General features: G+C 44.3%; 1 protein-coding gene across 22 annotated transcripts in view; it reads right to left on the bottom strand.

The window, feature by feature from the left end:
* The window catches only part of KIAA1217 (KIAA1217 ortholog), a 798,974-nt gene that overhangs the window by 79,415 nt on the left and 698,924 nt on the right, over positions 1-20,635 (bottom strand). For all 22 annotated transcript variants that reach the window (XM_068235624.1, XM_068235630.1, XM_068235626.1 and 19 more), the window contains 2 exons: positions 19,423-19,586; positions 6,523-6,698 (listed from right to left, as the gene is read on the bottom strand). In XM_068235624.1, the coding sequence (XP_068091725.1) occupies positions 6,523-6,698; positions 19,423-19,586 (340 nt within the window). The remainder of the gene's footprint in view (positions 1-6,522; positions 6,699-19,422; positions 19,587-20,635) is intronic.

The raw sequence follows: 20,635 nt of genomic DNA, 5'->3' as shown, positions 1-20,635 counted from the left end.
GGCGTAGTGGTTAGAGCAGCACGGTGGCGTAGTGGTTAGAGCAGCACGGTGGCGTAGTGGTTAGAGCAGCACGGTGGCGTAGTGGTTAGCGCTCTCGCCTTGCAGCGCTGGGCCCCCAGTTCGAAACCCAGCCTGCAAGGAGTTTGTATGTTCTCCCCGTGTCTGTGTGGGTTTCCTCCGGTCACTCCGGTTTCCTCTCACAGTTAATTGGCTTCCCCCTAAATTGGCCCTAGACTATGAGACATGCACTACACGATATGTACATAGACATGTGACTATGGTAGGGATTAGATTGTGAGCCTCTCTGAGGGACAGTTAGTGACAAGACACTATACTCTGTACAGTGCTGCGTAATATGTTGGCGCTATATAAATACTTAAATAACACCCCCCCCCCCCCCAACAGACACAGACTGGTGGACGGTCCTCTGAGCAGCCTAAAGGTGCCCATACATCTAGTGATTTTGCTGGCCATGAGAAAATCGGTGGTGCATGTCCGCCTGATCAATAATTCCATCAATTTTGGGCAGAAATGAGTTAAAAGTGTCAATCGGACATGCCGAAAAATCTCATTCACAAGTGCTTGATCAGGTGTGTGGCCATAACAGTGACCAAAATACCATCAGCCGGTATCCCTCCCAAGTGTAACGTGTACCCCCTGTTCCTGTGGGCAGTGTTTAAAAAGCTCACCTGTCCCCTGATGTGATTCCTAGCCTCCTCCGATATCATCGCGAAGTCGACCTTCACCAAGAGTGCCTGTACCCCGCGGCACCACGTGACGTCACAAACGTGCTGACCCGGTGCCACATAGCACAGGCTCTCCTGGTAAAGGGGACACGGCGGTGATGTCAGAGAATACTAGGTATCACACCAGCAGACAGGAGAGATTTTAGGTAGCAAGGAAATGGGGGGAACTGCCCGGTGGACGGAGGGAGAATTGCAGCGCTGGATCCATCTGAGGTGAATTATTTGCAGGGCTGCTAAAAGCCTGTGAACAAAATTGCACCGCTTTTATACCCTAAAATCCAGAAGTAATCACACTGCCAGGTAGGTTTAGCCCCTTGCTGCTCCCATCTATCACCCTCCTCTTCCCAGCCTCATTCTCTCCCCAATAGGTGGAGAGGCAATGAGATGGTGATATGAAGAAACACCCGTGCAAGTCTGCCGCCTCCTCCTGTATGAACATTTGACAGTTATACTTTTAAGTTCCTCAGTAGTGTCTGAATCACACACCTGAAACAAGCATGAGGCAAATCCAGTTAAACACCTGATCTGCTGCATGCTTGTTCAGGGGCTATGGTTAAAAGTATTAGAGGCAGAGCATCAGCAGGACTGCCAGGCAACTGGTATTGCTTAAAAGGAAATAAATATGGCCGCCTCCATATACCTCTCACTTTAGGGATCCTTTAACCACTTCGTCCACAGGTCAGTAGATATACGTCCTCTGGGACTTCATCTAAGCCACAGGTCAGTAGATATACGTCCTCTGGGACTTCATCTAAGCCACAGGTCAGTAGATATACGTCCTCTGGGACTTCATCTAAGCCACAGGTCAGTAGATATACGTCCTCTGTGACTTCATCTAAGCCACAGGTCAGTAGATATACGTCCTCTGGGACTTCATCTAAGCCACAGGTCAGTAGATATACGTCCTCTGTGACTTCATCTAAACCACAGGTCAGTAGATATACGTCTTGTAGCAGGAGCAGTGCTGTGCAGGATTGGGCTTGCGCCTGTGCACATTTCTGGCACTATGTGATGCAGCACTAATTGGTGAATGGGAATATAAGTTTCCTGAGCTAATGAGATTGATTTTTACTATTAAAAATACTTGTATTTTCTCATTTCATAGTGAAAAACACACTCTAGCATTATTTCAGAATCAAATATCTTCACCATAAATTGTGACAGGAACATAATCTAAGTTTTGTGATAAGCAGTAAGAATAGCCAAACAAAATTTGTGTTTTTTATCTACAGTAGTACTTTTTATTTTTAAACTGGAATTGGTAAAACTGAGAAATACATGTTTTTTCTATTTTTTCTTTGTTTTCCAATTAAAATTCATAGAAAACAAAATTGTTTGAGGGAAACAAATGGCATACAATGAAAGCCTAGTTTGTCTTGAAAAAAACAATATATATTTCATTTCTGTGTCATAAGTAGGGATACAAATATTTCTGATTAAATGGGGACATAGCTAAACTGTCAAAACTGCTCTGGTCAATAAGTTGAAAACAAGGTCTGTATGCGAAGTGGTTAAACACAATAAAAATCATGGGATTCCAGGATGGTTCTCTTAGTATTAGTTCTACAGATCACTTATCTCATAGGTTTATTTTCACTTAAAGAGGAGCTGTCAGTAATACTATCTCAGAAAAAACCCCCCACATATATAAGTAGACAAATACTTGCTCTACAAACATAACATATGTATTGCACTGTTCATGTTTGATTTTAGCGATTTTTCTACAGTAAAAAAAGAGAACATCCTTCTTAGCATTTCCCATTTTAACTGTGGCTGTTTTGAAGCCAATCCTGATGTCATTTCCTCCCTTACTCTCCTCTGCCTGATTTGCCGGCGCTACACTATAGAAAGTGCATTGTCTCAGCATTAGAAATATTGGTCAATCAGAGAGGAAAAGAGGTGTGTGTGGGGGAAACAGGAGGGAAAGAGGCTTCAGCCAATCAGGCTGCATTAGTTAAGTCTGAGCAGGGCCGGATTTCTGGGCAGGCCCCCAAGGCCGGTGACTAGGCGAAGACTTCATTATCACTTAAAGGGGCGGATGGGGAGCTGCTCAACGCTATTTAATATCTCATCAATGCAGTACAGCACACACACTTGCGTATGTTCTCTAAAGGGGCCCATACACTTATACTATTTCCCGCTAAAATACAGCAGATTTGATCACTGTGATCGAGTCTGCTGTGAAATTGTTGCGCAAACACTGACCAAACGATCGATTTCCGTCTGAAATCGATCGTTCCCGTCGATCTGTCCGCACGGAAGATTTCGCTCGATCGCTGGCGATGTCCGACGACTGACGCTAGCGGCAATACATTACCTGCTCCACTGACGCATGTTCCCACTGTTCCTTCTCCTCTGGGCTCCGCCAGGCTTCACTTCTTCCTGTCCCGACAGGAAGTTTAAAACGTAGAGCGTCCTTTACTGTTCAAACTTTCCCGGACAGGAAGTAAAGTGAAGCTGGAGCCCAGAGTGGAGAAGAAGACAGCGGAGACCGGGGGACTCGCGCCAGCCGGATCAGGTAATGTATGCAGGGGTGCGGCGGCAGCTCCACATATTGTGAATCGGTTTCATAGTGAAATCGATTCAAAATCTGTTTGCAGTGTGGGCAGCCAATAGATCCCTCTTTAATCAGATTCGATCACAGAGGGATCTATCTGCTGGTCGATCTGGTGGCAATTGACCAGTGTATGGCAGCCTTAAAGCTACCTGTCAGGAACTAAAAGAGCACACTCACTGCTCTTTTAAAGCTCCCTAAATCAGCTGGAGCTCCGTTATCTGCTTGCAGGCTGCCCGGGCTCTGTCTCCCCCCCCCCCTTGCCTTATGCTGGGTACACACCATGCGTTTTCCCGCTCGATCCGCGGGATCGATTCGACTATTTCCGACATGCTCGATTCGGGCTACGATCGTTCCTGCCGTCGATTTTGCATACTTAACATGCAAATCGTCAGCAGGAACGATCGTAGCCCAAATCGAGCACGTCGGAAATAGTCGAATCGATCCCGTGGATCGAGCGGGAAAACGTATGGTGTGTACCCAGCATTATTTGACACTGTAGTCCGGCAGGGGAAGTGCCTGTGCCCCCAGGAACGGCACAGGATAGATGCAGAAGCACAGCCAGAAGGAGTGACAGCAGCTTGTTCTTCAGCACCAGAGAGTGCAATGCAAGAAGGGTGCAGAGGAAAATGAACAATGAACAGTAGTTTGCAAAGGTGCCACAAGTGCTAATAGTTTTTAATTGGTTTTCTTAATGAAGTCACAGAACACTGTGATAAGTGAAATATGTCCAGCAATCCTTCCTCTGAAGTGCTGGCCACCATCTTATCAAGCTTATTTTGTTTTTGTGCTCTCTTGAAAATTATGACTGCCATTTGGGTACACCACTAAAATGAAAAAGGAAAAAAAAGTGTCTGTATCTCATATAAAACTGAACTTGCGCAGAAATCCTGAGGATATTATTGCGTATGCTAGTAATTTGGAAATGGGCAGTGTGGATTTCTGGTAGAGCAGGGGTATAAAGGATGGTTCAGACAGGCTTCTGCAGGACAGCTGGAGGCGGCTCTAGTCAGTGCTAAATGCTTTTCTGCTACCAAGCAGGGAAGCGCTCAGCATTGGTTCCAAGCGATTTGTTGTGGTGTTGTGTTTTGAGCCGCTAGGGGGACATGGAAAACCGGGAACGCACCTGACGCTGCATGCTACACGTAACATTCAGGACAAGACAATGGGATCTGTGGCGTTTATGCGAACCAACGCAAAAAGCTGTAACTGTCATTTAAAAATCATACAAACTCCTTGCAGATAGTGCCCTGGCTGGCATTCGAACCAGGGACCCAGTGCTCCATGTGAGAGTGCTAACCATTACGCCACCATGCTATCTCATGGTTATAGTCTAATGTGCTATCATATTATGAGTATGTATTTATATAGCACTGACATCTACTGCAGCACTTTGCTGAGTACACAGTCATGTCACTAACTGTCCTCAGAGGAGCTTACAATCTAATCCTACCATAGTCCTACTGTAATGTCCTACCATATTATTATTATTATGTACTTATATAGCACTGACATCTCCTGCAGCACTTTACAGAGTACACAGTCATGTCACTAACTGTCCTCAGAGTAGCTCACTATCTAATCCCACCATAGTCATAGTGTAATGTCCTACCATATTACTGTTATGTATTTATATAGCACTGACATCTTCTGCAGCACTTTACAGAGTACATAGTCATCATGTCACTGACTGTCCTCAGAGGAGCTCACAATCTAATCCTACCATAGTCATAGTCGTATGTCCTACCATATTATTATTATGTATTTATATAGCACTGACATCTCCTGCAGCACTTTACAGAGTACACAGTCATGTCACTAACTGTCCTCAGAGTAGCTCACAATATAATCCTACCATAGTCATAGTCTTATGTCCTACCAGATTATTATGTATTTATATAGCACTTACATCTTCTGCAGCACTTTACAGAGTACATAGCCATGTCACTGACTGTTCTCAGAGGAGCTCACAATCTAATCCTACCATAGTCATAGTCTTATGTCCTACCAGATTATTATGTATTTATATAGCACTTACATCTTCTGCAGCACTTTACAGAGTACATAGCCATGTCACTGACTGTTCTCAGAGGAGCTCACAATCTAATCCTACCATAGTCATAGTCTTATGTCCTACCAGATTATTATGTATTTATATAGCACTTACATCTTCTGCAGCACTTTACAGAGTACATAGTCATGTCACTGACTGTCCTCAGAGGAGCTCACAATCTAATCCTACCATAGTCATAGTCTTATGTCCTACCAGATTATTATGTATTTATATAGCACTTACATCTTCTGCAGCACTTTACAGAGTACATAGCCATGTCACTGACTGTTCTCAGAGGAGCTCACAATCTAATCCTACCATAGTCATAGTCTTATGTCCTACCAGATTATTATGTATTTATATAGCACTTACATCTTCTGCAGCACTTTACAGAGTACATAGCCATGTCACTGACTGTCCTCAGAGGAGCTCACAATCTAATCCTACCATAGTCATAGTCTAATGTCCTGCCATATTACTATTATGTATGTACTGTATATAGTACTGACATCTTCTGCAGTACTTTACAGAGTAAATAGTGATGTCACTGACTGTTCTCAGTCAATTAAATAACCCTAATCTTGTGATCAGTAACCCTAATCCCTTTTGCCATTATTCTATTCTGAAATTCCTAGCCTGACCATCAATTTCCCAAGTACCGAGCCTTGTTACCTTTACCTTGCATTATCTCCTTTTTTTTCAGAAATGACTAACACTGATCTATTAGTTTCCCTAACTTCCCCATGTTCCTATGTCCAATAACCCTATCCTAACACCGCTGTTGGTGGGCAATTGGTGATAGTGGGCCTTGGGCGGTAAAAAGTACAAATCTGGCCCTGAGTCTGAGGGGAAGTAGAGCAGCAAAAAAGGAAAACCCAGCATGCCCTGCAACTTCCTTATTGTGTACCAAATAAGAGTCAGGTAAACTGGGGAATGATCATTTATCAACAAGAAAAGTAAGAGTGATTTTAACTTTTGGATTGCCTGGATAGCATCCTTATTACTTGTTTACCAGATAAAAATAAAGAATTGATTTTTGATTTTATGCCCAACAGTTACTTTGCTGTATATAAGAACACCACCATTTTTAAGCATTGTAAGCAGTTATAACACGTTTGTTTGACCTTCAGATTCAGGCCTGACAAGCAGTGCAAGCAGCAAGTCCTCACCTCAGCTTGACGACTATCTGCTCCTCGTCCTGCAGGTACTTCTGGCGCTCCTGCTCCACCAGCACTCGCTGCCTCTGCACCGGATCCTCCAGACTTCGGACCATCTCTGTCACTTTACTGCTGAGCTCCAGCTCCGCTTTCTTCATCATCAGTCGCACCATCTCCTGATTCTGCAGCTGCCACACAAAAGAAATCAGATGTCATTTCTGCCTCCGGAGAATCCTGTACACACAGCTCATCCCTGGCTTTACAAGCAGCTCTGATTACATAATGCACAGAGCACTCCGGCCTCTGGCTTCAGATTGCACCCCTGCAGCTGCAATATAAGTACAGGGAACGGACAATAGAGCTGTAATTGGCTGATGCTGACAGTGATTCTGACTTGATGGAGTGCTCTGGTCAAAGGGGCGCAAAGTTTCCTGAGTTGAGTTAAAATGGTAAAGAGAACCATTCATTCAGGATTATTGGTATGTCCAAGCTTTGCTGAATACATCATTCCCAAGTGAAGCTTGCTGTTGCATATAATGCTGCACACAAGATATTTCTATTCACATTGATAAGGTTTACTTGACTTCGCTTACAGGCAGGGCTGGATTTAGGGCAAGGCCACCTAGGCCATGGCCTAGGGCACCACAGGAACAAGAGCACCAAAGCAGCAGGCTAAATTGGTGCAAGCTTGCAAATGCTGCAATGCAGGGAGATCAGGCGAGCACCTGACCGCAGTACACTACTGCCAGCAGCATGTGCAGTGGCCACCTTGCTCTCTGTGCATGTTTGCTTTGAATTGTGGCCGGCGGATACGGACTTGGTCAGCATTGGAGACGGAAAGGAAGAGGAAGCTTCTGCACTGGAGACGTGCAGAGAAATGAGTGACACTGATGGTTGCTGAGGGCAAGCTGGCTACCTACACTGAAGAGGGGGGTAGGAAAAGGAGGTATTAAGGGAGTCATCTGGCTACCTATACACGAGGGCAAGGGGGAGGAGTCATCTTGCTATCTATACTGAAGGGGGTGGCTGGTGACAGTGGCCTTGGGCCGTAAAGAGTACAAATCCGGCCTTGCTTACAGGGCACCTGAGAGGAACGTTGAGTTAAGAAACACATAAGGAAGCCTCCCATGCCGTCTTCCATACCCACCCCCTTTCTGCTAAATGCGCCCCCCCCCCCCCCCCCCCCCCCCCCAAAGATATTCAACTTGTTTGTTGGATGTAAAATCCTCTTCAGGAGCAAGTGTGGCTGTACTATGCCTAACAAAGGTGAGGGAAGATGCTGGATACTGTAGAGCAGGGGTGTCAAACTCAAATACAAAGTACAGCAAGCAATGGGCAGCGCTCACAGGCTGCAAGTGAAGTGAAAGCTCCAGAGATATGCCCAGCCCCTTGAGGCTAAATACACACCTTGAATACAAATCAAATGCAAACTATGTGCTAACACTAATCTAAATTCTAAAATTTGAATGCAAGCTGACACCCATGGAGGCAGCTAGCCTGAAGTATACTTAAGTTTTGTACAGCAGAAGGAAATGGCAGCGCTTCCACCTGCACCTGTCTTTTGAACAAATGTGTATACCATTTATGGCTAGCTGCACCAGGTAAGGATTAGGTTTTTAATTTTAGACTAGCTAGGGTTCACTGTTGGATATGCTTCACTGTTGAATATGCTTCACTGTTACATTAGTTTGAGGTTTTAACCCTTTGATTGGATAATTTTCACTGTTTAAACATGCTTCACTATTTGATATGCTTCACTGTTAGTCTAGTGGTTAGGTTCTCTCCCGTGAAAGCCCGTCACCGCCGTGGGAGAGTCTAGTAGGGATAATTTGTGCACAACGTATGCTGAAGCTAACGCCCTCCTTTACTGTACCTGTTTTTAATGCAAGGTGTGTAATTTGCCCGTTATTGGAGCTCTGCATACTTGTGCAGGTAGTCCATTCAGGTGCAGCGTCTGTTTGGAAGCACTGACATTTCTTTCTGCTGTACAAATACAAAGTAGGCCGAAATTGAGCTCTGGGATCAAGTCACGGGCCGACCTCAATGTCTAGTGGCCACCTCTCTCCCTTATAAAATTCCCTGGTGTCCAATAGCCCCCTCCTTCCCTATACAGTTCCCTGGTGTCTAGTAGCCCTCTTCCCTCCCCTATACAGTTCCCTGGTGTTTAGTGGTCCTCCCACCCTCCCCGATACAGTTTCCTAGTGGCCCCCTCCTTTCCCTATACAGTTCCCTGGTATCTAGTGGCACCCTCCCTCTCCAGTACAGTTCCCTGGTATCTAGTATGTTTCCCCTCCCCATATGGCTTCCCTGGTGATCTACGGCTTCCCCTTCAATGTAGCTTTTCTGGTGGTCTAGAGTGGGCCAAACATAATGCAAAGTGGGAAAACCACCTGAGGGCCAAATCTGATGGCTCTGAGGGCCTGATTTGGCCCACGGGCCAGAGTTTTACATGTTTGCTGTAGAGGCTTCCTGTGTCCTTGCCACTACCACAAATGCCCCTGGGGGTACTCATTTCGGGAGGTGATAGCCTCTGGATCCTATCGAGGCTTCCCCCTGTCCCATGGTGGTCTTCCACAGCCCCTCCAAATGCACAGCTGACAATTTGTCAGGCTGTGCAATATTTACTATTTCTGGCTCCAGTGGGGGCGCTGTTGCGTCTCTCCGCTCGGAAATAGCCAATCCTAGTCGGGTCCGCTCTACTACGCAGGCGACCTGCGCCTCAACAAAAGAGGGGACCCGACTGGAATCGGCTATTTCCACCTATTTCAGAGCCGAGAGCTGCTACTGCGCCTGCGCTGGAGCCAGGAAGGTAAAAATTGACATGACCGCTGTTCGGAGTGGCCCAGCGAGACCGCCGTGGGACAGAGGAGGACGGGGGAAGCCTCATTAGGATTCAGAGGCTTCCCCCTCCCGAGGTGAGTAACCCCTAGAGGCATTTTTTATCGTTACAGATCCTCTTTAAAGGACAACTTAAGTGAGAAAAATATGGAGGCTGCCATATTTATTTCCTTTTAAATAATACCAGTTCAGGGTCTATGGCTAAAAGTATTAGAAGCAGAAGATCAGGAGGACTGCCAGGCAACTGGTATTGCTTAAAAGGAAATAAATATGGCAGCCTCCATAACCCTCTCGCTTTAGTTGTCCTTTAAAGCGGGATTGTCACCATAAAAATCAAATTTCAACAACAACTGGTCTGAGTGTATTAAGTGATAAAGATGCTAATCCTGTATACAAAACTTTTTCTGCTGTTATGGTTTGGAGTTATCACATATTTTAGGAGCACTGGCCCTTTAGTAGTCGGTACCGAACAGTTGCATGCTGGGGGTTCTTTTTATCTATAATATATTCCTCCTCTTTCCTTCATTTTCCTGCCTATCTGCTTATCTGAAACATGATCCTTTGCTCACTTGTGTTTACAAGCAAGGCTGAGGTGACGCAGTGATTGGAGGAGAAAATTTAAAAAAAAAGTTAAGGGCAGAAATGACATCAGGATTTAGCCTCAGCTGTGGGCAAAAGACATGGCCCCCACCAGGAACAGAATTCTCTTCATTTACTATATAAAATTTACTGAAATCAAAACGTGGACATGTTATGTAAGTAGATCAAGTATCTATCTACTTATATATGTGTTGTTTTCCCTGGCATAGTATGACTAATCCTTCTGCTTTAACTGACTTTTCAAAAAGGGAATTTCTCTGGAACAGCTGCATCAAATATGAAATATGTGTGAGTAACGACATAGTCTTCTATTTACCTGTACTAATGACAAATCTGGGAAGGGGAGCAGTTTATTCTTGTGGACAGCTTCCATTTTATTTGCCTTATCTGGGCTGCTTTCATATACAGATTTGGTGCTGACAAGTACCATAGGTTCAGTGCAATGAAAACATGTCCTCCAACTCTTTCTGCTGCAGCCAGGGGGCAGAAGCCTGCCTATCATTTGATGAATGGCAACACACGCCGCTGTACAAGACAAACATGCCCTGCCATATGTTAGCACAGCGGAAAACGCCAGAATAGCCACATGCAAATGATACCGTTCAAATGCCGAGACACATTACACATATTTTCCATTGCGATCTGCTGTATGTTGCAGCAAAACATACCGCAGCAGTTCTGGTGTGAAAACACCTCTACAGCTGCAGAGTGTTTTTGATAGTCAATCCTGAATTCAAAAGTAATGTAAAAAAAATTGAATGGTGTGTGGCCACCTTTAGACTGTAGTCTTTATATGTGCAAATGGGATCAAAAGCATATTATTATTATTATTATATTGTTTCTTTTCCTCATAATTGTGCCTTAATTTAAAACTGCTTTTTTTTTGAAAAATAACCCCTTTAAATCAATTGCAAACATCATGTAGGCTTGCTTCCCTTCTTTCTATGTGTGAAAATACACAGCTATCCCACAGTGATACTGAGAGTGGCCAGACACTAAATCAATTTTTTGTTTTTTTTCCCAACCAGAAAGCTGATCATTTTTTTCTGAGAACATCCAACATTTTTTTGCATTTTTTTCCTTTCAATTTTCCAAACACATCTGATCAGATATTTACGGTATTTCAAAAACAAATCTAAAAAAATGTATTTTTTTCTAGATATAAAAAACCCTTATCTTTGCTTTTTCTATACATCGAAAATCTGGAAAATCAATCAATTTGATTGAAGTGCATATGGAAGTGCAAAGCTGGTTGAACTGCTGCCAGTCACTCCCATAGTGCAGGTTTGGAAATCAACTAAGGCCCAGTGCACACCGAGCAGTTTTTGCAGCGATCCACAAACCGCTTCCGCCAGTCAAAACGCTTGGCCAATGTATCTCAATGGGATGGTGCACACCAGCGGTTTGAGGCTTTAAGCAAACTGCAAACGTGCCTCCTGCGGTTTGCAGAAGCGTTTCTGCCTCAATGTAAAGTATAGAAAAAAACAGGGCTGTGGAGTCGGAGTTGGAGTCGGAGTCGAGGAGTCGGAGGCAATTTTGGGCACCCGGAGTCGGAATTGTTGATTTCATAAACTGAGGAGTCGGAGTCGGGAGTCGGCTGATTTTTGTACAAAATCCACATCCCTGTTAAGTATTAGACTAAGGAGTCGGAGTCGGAGCCATTTTGGGTACCCGGAGTTGGAGTAGTGATTTCATAAACTGAGGAGTCGGAGTTGGAGTCGGAAGATTTTTGTACCGACTCCACAGCCCTGGAAAAAATGCAAACCACTCTGGAAAACGCTAGATCAGAGCGGTTTTCCAGGCGATTTTGTTACAGAAGCTGTTCAGTAACAGCTTTTACTGTAACAATATTTGTAATCTGCTACACAAAGACGCTCCCAAAAACGCTAGGCATGTTTAGAAAACATCTCTAAACATGCCTAGAATCCCTCTGAAATCTGCTCCAAAAACTGCTAGTGTTTTGAGGGTCTTCGAGAGGTTTTGGTGTGCACTGGGCCTAACAATTGTTCCTGCTCAGGGCAGCATGACTAACGCAGGAGGAGGAAAACAAGACAAGAACAACAATGAAACAGACCTGAGAAAAAAAAATAGCATAATTTCTACTTACGCTCAGTTTTGCAAATTGCAATGGGAAAGTCATCTCTAATATCATTAGAAGCTTGTTAAAGCACTGATGCGTTTATAGAGTCCCCTCCCCCCGGAAAGTAGCATGTGACATAAAAGTTTTGGGTACTTTAGCTGGATCTATAAATGACCGCTTTCCCAATTGAGACGTTTGGCTGCGCAAGTACTTCCTGCAGCATTTTATGCAAATCTTTTATTGCCGCGGCAGTTTGGGGAATTTAGCTAACAGCTTTACATAAAAATAAAACTGCTTTCTCGAGCTGGAAGGCTCCGCCGCTCACATTGGCTGCGCTCCCCAATTATTGCCGAACGCCGACGACAGACCGCGCACAAATAAGATGTGAGGGAGGGACTCGCTGTAATTATGTCTTGGAGAACAGCGTAATTATTTTTTTCCCAATTACTGTAAATAAATTCTTATGTGCCACGCTGATAAAGAGGCTTTTATGAAGCGGATTCTGTGCAAGCTCCTTCCTCCCTGGCAGAAAGCCAATTAAAGAAGACGGCATCCATTTGGTATAGTAAATAAATGAAAGGTAATGCGGGCCTCTCTTCTGCTTTATAATGTTTTAATTACAAGCGGTTCCATTTCACAGAAAACGGCTGCCAATGCTCTCTGTGGGGGGAAACAACCTGGCTTTTATGGTAATTAGCCAGCAGGCGTGCCTCGCTAACGTGGCCGGAACGTACCGCAGTGCAACAATATACAGACTAGGGGGCTGGTTCTTAAATCATAGATGATCTCTCCTGCTCTGTCTCACCTCATGATTCATCTCACCTTATCCTTTTTATGTCATAACTTATCTCTCCCTATTGGTTTCTCTCTCCTTGATGTGTGCCACACACTAGGAACAGATTTCCAATAGATTTCAGAATTAAATCTATTAGAAATCAATCGAAATGCATTATTGGACCATTAGATCCAATACAACTCTATGGGCCGTCGATCTGCTGCCAGCAGACCTAGATCAACCTAGATTTTACACATAAAGCACATAACGATACATTTTACAGCTATCAGATTCATTTTGGGTAGCAGACTTTAAAGGGACCCTGAGTAGTAAAAAACAAAAAAGAATCCTGGACTTACCTGGGGCTTCCTCCAGCCCCCCGTAGCCCACGAGGTCCCCCGGCGTCCTCTTCGGCTCTTCCTACGTTGCTGGCGGCTTCAGTAATTCAGCGACTTTGCCTAACGTTGCCCGTGCATGCCCCCGGCGCGTCATCATGCCAGTCGCCGTAAGTGTTCCTGCACCGGGGGCATGCACGGGCAACTTCAACTGAAGTCACCAGATTACCGGAGCCGCCAGCAGGACCAAGGGAGAGTCGAGGATGAAGCCAAGGGAACTTGCGGGCTAACGGGAGCTGAGTGGGATGTCTTCAGCTAATAGAACAATCACTCTCCACCCTTAAAGAGACACTGAAGCGAAATAAAAATTATGATATAATGATTTGTATGTGTAGTACAGCTAAGATATAAAACATTAGCAGCAGAGATAGGAGTCTAATATTGTTTCTAGCACAGGCAGAGTTAAGAAACTCCAGTTATCTATGCAAAAGAGCCATTGAGCTCCACGAAAGTCGCAGAGAGCTCGGTCTTCTGAAGCTTATTATCTCAAGCCTTGATGTCCTGAGGAGGCGTGGTTTCATGCGAAACAGCTGTCGACACAGGCGTGTTTGTAACCTGTTGCAAGTTTTGTGCCGTGCTTAAATAAACTACCTCTGCATAGGCAAACGCAGGGGGGAGTACAGCTGCCCAGAATCCCCATTCAGACCTGGGCCGGTGCAGTGTCAGGGGACAGGCACAAGTTGAGACACAAGAATATCTGCAGGCATCCTGCAGCTCACAGCACTGGCCCCTTGGGCAACTTAACAGAGTCAGGTATGAGCACAGCCGTGTGCCCTGCTGTGTAAATGCTTCACTTTCCCCATCATTAGCAATATTGGCTGTCCTCATTATTATCTGTATCCTAACTGCTCCTGATTGATCCTGTTGTTGATTGGGAGCAGATCAGACATTTAGGAAATACTTGTCACATCCTGTCAGTCTGGAAATTGCATTATGTGTACCCAGCATGGTGTCCTACCATATTATTATACTGTATTGTTCGTGGCTGAAGGAGAGCTTTCAGGAATCCCCCTTTCAAAATCCTGGGTTTGTCCCTGCTCTGCAGCACATTGGAGTGCCGGAATCCGTCTTCTTCTTCTCATATTGCTTATTATCTCAAGTGTCTGGCACTGTATTTTCTTTTTCTCTCCAGAGGACAGTTCAATAGTTCACTGGCCTGCTCTGTGAAATCATTTAGAATGCTGAGTAGTGTGTAAACTGCAATTATTAGAGAATGATGCAATGTTATAAAAAAACACTATATAACTGAAAATAAAAATATGAGAATATTTTCTTTGCTTCTAATGTTCTTGTGATTATCCGTACTACACAACCAATTCATTATATCATAATTTTCTTTTAGCTTCGATGTCTCTTTAAGGAAATTCCTTTACCTGCAAGTTTAACTGAAAGCCTGCAGGGGGAGCTGTGTACATTCTATTTATTCTGCCAATAAAGTCCTCAAGGATTCACAGATTGGTCTCCTTGCAGGCAGCACACACCTTATTCACAGCAAGAAGTACAACAGACCTCCAGAATTACAGTCACCTTTTCCAACCCCAGTGTTACTCCCTGTATAAGTCGTTATGGACCTTCACCTTGTGTGAGCTCTGCTTGCTCCATGACGTGAGCTATTACACTCTGCCATAGTTTCCATCTACAGTGCCAGAAGCGTCTTCTTATTGCCTCTACCATGCCTGCAATCTCAGGAAGGCATTGTGCCCACCACATGCTGTGTATTAAAGGGCACTGCACTCTTTAATGGTCATTAATGTCATCCAAATAACAAACAGGAGGTACTGGCTACAATTGTAAAGGTCACCTGACATCTCTTGAATAGTGTTTCTCACCATTATTACAGAATGTACCCCTTTCCTAATGATTGCACTGGAAACCCAGTCTTTAAAGTAAACTCGAGGTAGGCATTTTTGATAAAAAACAAAACACTACCTGAACCTCGGGGCTAGCTGGATCAGGTAGTGTTGACTGCTAACGCTCCCAGCTGCTCCTACGACCTGCAATCAATTAGATGTAAAAAAAAAATAAAGACCATGGCCGTGACCCCTGGAGTCACGACGCGGCAGCTCTGGCTCTGTGTGTCTTAACACAGAGCACAGAGAAGGGAGGCGGGGAGTGGCGTGGGAGAGGCAGAGCAATTACAGCAGGGGCAGGGACGTTCCTAACGCACGATTGGGCATTTGGCAGGAGTGCTTCTCCTAGAAGGGACGCCCCTTCCCCTCCAAATTGCCGACAAGCAGCTTGTCGCCAATTTCAGGAGGATCATAGAGGAGGCAGAGAGCACGTGGGGGGCACAGAGGCATGACATGGAGAAGGGAACATACCTCTGTGTCCCAACTGCATCCTACCTGTGCCCTCTCAGGTACACTTTAAGCACAGCAGAGCCCACAAACAGCCTAAAGCTGGCCACTAACGGTCCAATTTCTAGCGAAAAATCATTCGAGTGATCAGAAATTCTGATCGGACGAAAAATCGTTCACTACACCATCAACTAACCAATCATTGCTTCCTATCATGACCACAAAGAAAATCCAAATTTTCGTTCGATGAAAATTCATTCGGGCGACATTTTTTTCACTCGTTCATAATCGATTGTGTCCATCAATGGAGATTATTTACAACCAATCCGATCAGAATTTCTGATCGCTCGAACAATTTTTCGCTAGAAATTGGACCGTTAGTGGCCAGCTTAAGAAGTTGGCCTTCACCACTGTGAGTACTGCTGGCAATTTGTGCTTGGTTGGTCGAGACTGCTGGATGTTTCCTACATATTCATTTGAAAATAATTACTATGAGGATGAGAATACATTTTAGAGTCACACAAACATATTTTTGGGGATAGGGAGACAGATTCAAAATGGGACTATTTCACTAAAATCAGGGCGGTTGGAGTGATGAATAGATAGACTTGGGAGTGACAGGAATGCAGGTAAAGGGAATGACAAGGATAAAGACACAGGTGAGGAGCCAGGAATGATTAATATCGGGTCACAGGGGATGATCTGATAAGGGTTGGGGTTGACGAAGAATGAATGGAGAGTGATGCAGTTATACAGAGACCCTCTATCATGTAGCCACATCCGGCACAACTTTATCACGAGGAAACTGAAAAACCTGGGATTGTAGCTGCCACGTTTCCTCGAAAATAAGACAGCATCTTTATTAATTTTTGGTCTAAAAGATGTGCTAGAAATTATTTTCAGGGGATGTCTTATATTTCTATAAAAACACAAGTTACTGTGCTGTGTGTTCTCCTGCCTTCCTCACTGTGCCGCCCCTTCCTCTGCTGGCACCTTGTGTGCCCCTGTGTCCTCCTCTATCCCCTGTCCTCCTAGTCGTTCAGTGTGTCTTCCGCTCTCCTTCTACATCCTCCTGTTACCCCCAGCTCCATTCCACTGTGTCCCCAAGCTTCAGGTTATGAGGAAAAAGTAACTAAGGCAATGTGTGCTTCTACTGAAGCTGATGGTTTCACAGGCGGGACCATCGCTTTGTTATCGGGCCAATACTTGCCCTCATTGAGTAGCAGGCCCAATGATGGAGCCATGGCCCCGCCCACAAGACCATCAGATCCAGTAATAACACAAGTTGCCATACTTTTCCCCCTTAGTGCTGCTAGGGCTTATATTTTTAGTATGCACGAAATTCTTGGCAGGGCTTAATTTCGGGGATGTCTTAACATCAGGGAAACACGGTAGGAGAGTGCAGAGGGGGCTGATGAATTTTGTCTACTTTACAGTTACTCATATGTTTTAGTAGCAGGTTTGATAATGATAACGAAATGACCAGCTGGCCTAGATTGATCTGAAGTGAATTCTACTGCAGGCTAATGTAAAACGATTGTTCTGCCAGCTTGTTGAGCAATTGGTAGTGCTGGTAAATACCGACTGGTCGTGTGCACGAAATATGTCAAAAGCTGGAGAGAATGCCAAGGTGTAAATCTGCAGGAAAACAGAAAGTGTTGGGCCGTGACAGAGATTTGTTGCAGGTTGTAATGAGAATCCTCCCAGTGTCTTTGAGAGCGTCCCACAGCCCAGGTATCTGAGAGCAGAGCCTGTGATCATACAAAATTAGATTGCTCGCTACCGCCGCGCAAGGTCACTTTGTGCTCTGAATGCATCTTAATATAATCATCATGCACAAGATAATCACAGCTGCTTCCACTGGCAGACTATACGGGAAACGCCACTCACAATATAGCTAAATGCCAAGCCGTATGAACGCAGGAACACAACATTGCCTTGTCCGCTGCCATACCTACAGGTCAAACCCAGCACAGCACTAACCAGACACAGAGCAGAGCAATGCTTGCTGGGAAATCTGAATCCGTTTTTGGCAAGGGACTAAACTAGCGCTAAACAGGACATTATCCTAATAAGCTGATTAGCCCCGCCCAGGAAGCAGAATTTAGGATTAGCAAATCAAAGCTTGCGGCAGCTGATCTAGGTGCTGTGTTGATTGTTTGACAATTGGCTATCCCCATCTTCTATTGCTTGGGTGAAGCTAGTTAGAATGACAAGAAAATTATTCGCCCATCACAACTTTTAGGGTCCCCGATATTCAGCCAATTCGCTCATAATGATTACGGTAATTCTGCCAGATGACAATGCCTGGTAGAACATTTTAACTGAATTCCTGTCACATTCTATTGAAAGGATCAATCGGGCATGCTGAAAAAAATCGGTTTTAAGGGCTTGAGGGGGTGTGCAGCAGTAAATGCATTTGATTTCCTAATGACCGACAGACTCTTGACGTCCTCCGGCATTTTTTTTTAATTGTCATCTCGAGCATATGTACCAAGTGACCCCGGAACATGTCCGACGTCACTACATGTGCCAGTGTCACTTAGTATGAGCACTCACAGTGGTAAGCCAAACAGACACCGGAGGAGGTGAGAATTCCTGATGGCCAAGCAGGCAGCGGTGCTAGGACGATTTTCAGTAGATTTCATGCTGAAATCTGTGTGCAGTTTGTGGGCAGGCAATGTATCCCTCTCTGATCAGATTCCCTCACAGGGGGATTTATCTGATGGTAGATTTGGTTGCAAATCAAAAGCCTTATGACCACCACTTAGGCTTCGAGTCATAAACGATTACCGCATGCGTTATCGCCAAAGCGGTAAATTACTGTATGGTATGTTATTAATAGTCGATTCATAAAATGTTACGCCTGTTCTTACGCATGCGGTAATAGTGCGGTAATGAAAACGTTAGTGTCGGTAAACTGAATGAAGTGAATTCATGGAAAATAAAAGGGGGGAGTAAGGAAGAGATAAATAACGTGTTGTTATCGCCAACAAAGACCTGGCGAGTTTGTTCTACTCAGTAGCATTTTAGGTGACAAATGGAGCCCTTTCAACCTAATGTTATGGAATTTTTAAAGATACAGAGGAGGAAATGTAGAAGGGTGGTTGTAATATCACCCAGGCTTTTAGAAATCGTACAGAGTTAGATAATTTATAAGAATAATAAATATACGTAAATATATATATATATATATATATATATATATATATATATATATATATATATATATATATATATATAATGATTTATAATTTATAAAAAATAAGTCACTTATGTCTAAAACTGCCCACTTCTACCCAGCATGCACCTTGTCATTAGGAAGTCAGCGGCAAACTACCGCACACAGCAAATTATACCGACAGCTTTCCTTACCGCACACTTACCGCCTGCTATCGCAATCACCTCGCACTCTGAATTTTTTTAATAAATTCACTGCAAAAACCCTTATTTACCGCTAGTGGTAATTTCCCACGCTTCTCTGAACTACCACACTCACTTTTATGAATCGAGGCCTTAGTAGGCAGAGTACCTGTTATATTTTAGGTGTCAAATGAGGTTTCTGCAAATAAAAAATACTTTCTGGGTCACATGACTTTAAGATGTCTAGTGGAGGAGTTAACAGCAGGCTCTGAGGGAGGGGCTGCAGCTGTTGCTTGGGTCAGAATTGTCAGAATGGGGATGGAACAAAGAGTTTTCTCATAAAACATTACTGTGTTCTTACACAGGGATGAGGCAGCATCTGTGCCTGGATCTGGATGGAAATGTATAATGTTTTTTACTAGATATAGCCTTAAAATGTATGTATTTTGTAATTATTTTTTTAAACCAGTAAAATATTAAATAACAGGCTGACCGTTAAGTCCTGAGGTAATTCTCCAATAAAGTGTATATTCCTATTACTAATATTGCCAGAGAGTCACTTACCTGCAGCTGCCTCATCTTGTGCAGCTGAAGCCGCAGTTCCGCCACATTTCGTCGCATGTCGTGCAGGCTGACTTGCATGTGTGAACCAGCAGGTGGCGCTTGGTTGATGACGGTTGTAGTTTCGACGATGGCTAATGTATTCCTCCCACCGGTAACTGTGTGCACTGCAAATATGAAATAAGCCATTACTGGTAAGCATCTCACAAGAAGTACACATAAACAACACAAAGAAAAAGAGAGATCTGATATCTTCAACAGTGCGTACATTTAAAAAGCGCACCACAGTAAGCTGGGGGCGGGAGAAAGCCGCTAGTGGAATATCGGTAATATCACTGATATCCCACTTTTGCCAGTGAATAATACCGATAAAATATCAGTCATTCTTACCAATATTTTACTAACACCTAACCAAACTAACTTTGTTCTCACAAGAGCCGTCCCTCTACCAATACCTAACCCTAAACAATGAAAAAATCCCCCCAGCCACTAAATTAGCTGATATTTACGCCTAACTTATCATCATACGAGCCCTTCCCCTACCGATACCTAACCCTGACCGACCCCCACAATTTCTGCCAATATTCTGCTAAATTTATTGGGTGCCGGCCGCCTAATCCTGATTAGGATGGCCAATGAGATGCAGATAATGTCGAGTTGATGCAGGATCATGCAAATGTATGCAGCTTTACAATGAACCAATCAAATTTTAAGATAACGCTGCATCAACTCAAAATTATTTGCATCTCATTGCAGGGCTAACCAGTACATCAGTTGTGTTGCAGAATAATTCTGCATGTCAACTCTCTGCCCATACAATTCTATGGGCCTGTTCACAGTACTGCATTGTAACTGATCACATTATGCATGCAGGCTTTGTATTAAAGTCTACATCCAGTCTCCTTTGCAGTTCACAGTCATTATAACGTGTGTGTTATGCAACTGAGCACTGTGAACATAGTCTAAAAGGGAATGTCCAAGCTGCATAAAAAAAGGGCATCTACTTACCCGGGGCTTCCTCCAGCCCCTGGCAGCCGCTATGTCCCTCGCCGCAGCTCCGCTCTCAGCCGCTGGTTCCCGGTCCCGACGGTGCAGAGGCCGACCTCGCCAGGTCATCCTCTACTGCGTCTGCGAGAGCGCTGCTGTCAATCAAGTCCACATTGTCCGGAGTGTACTGCGCAGGCACAGAATTCCTGCGCCTGCGCAGTGATAGTGA

This window comes from Hyperolius riggenbachi, chromosome 5, assembly GCF_040937935.1.
Source record: "Hyperolius riggenbachi isolate aHypRig1 chromosome 5, aHypRig1.pri, whole genome shotgun sequence".
Classification (NCBI taxonomy): Eukaryota; Metazoa; Chordata; class Amphibia; order Anura; family Hyperoliidae; genus Hyperolius; species Hyperolius riggenbachi.
Note: the sequence above shows the minus strand (reverse complement) of the source record. Positions and strands in the feature narration are given on the sequence as shown.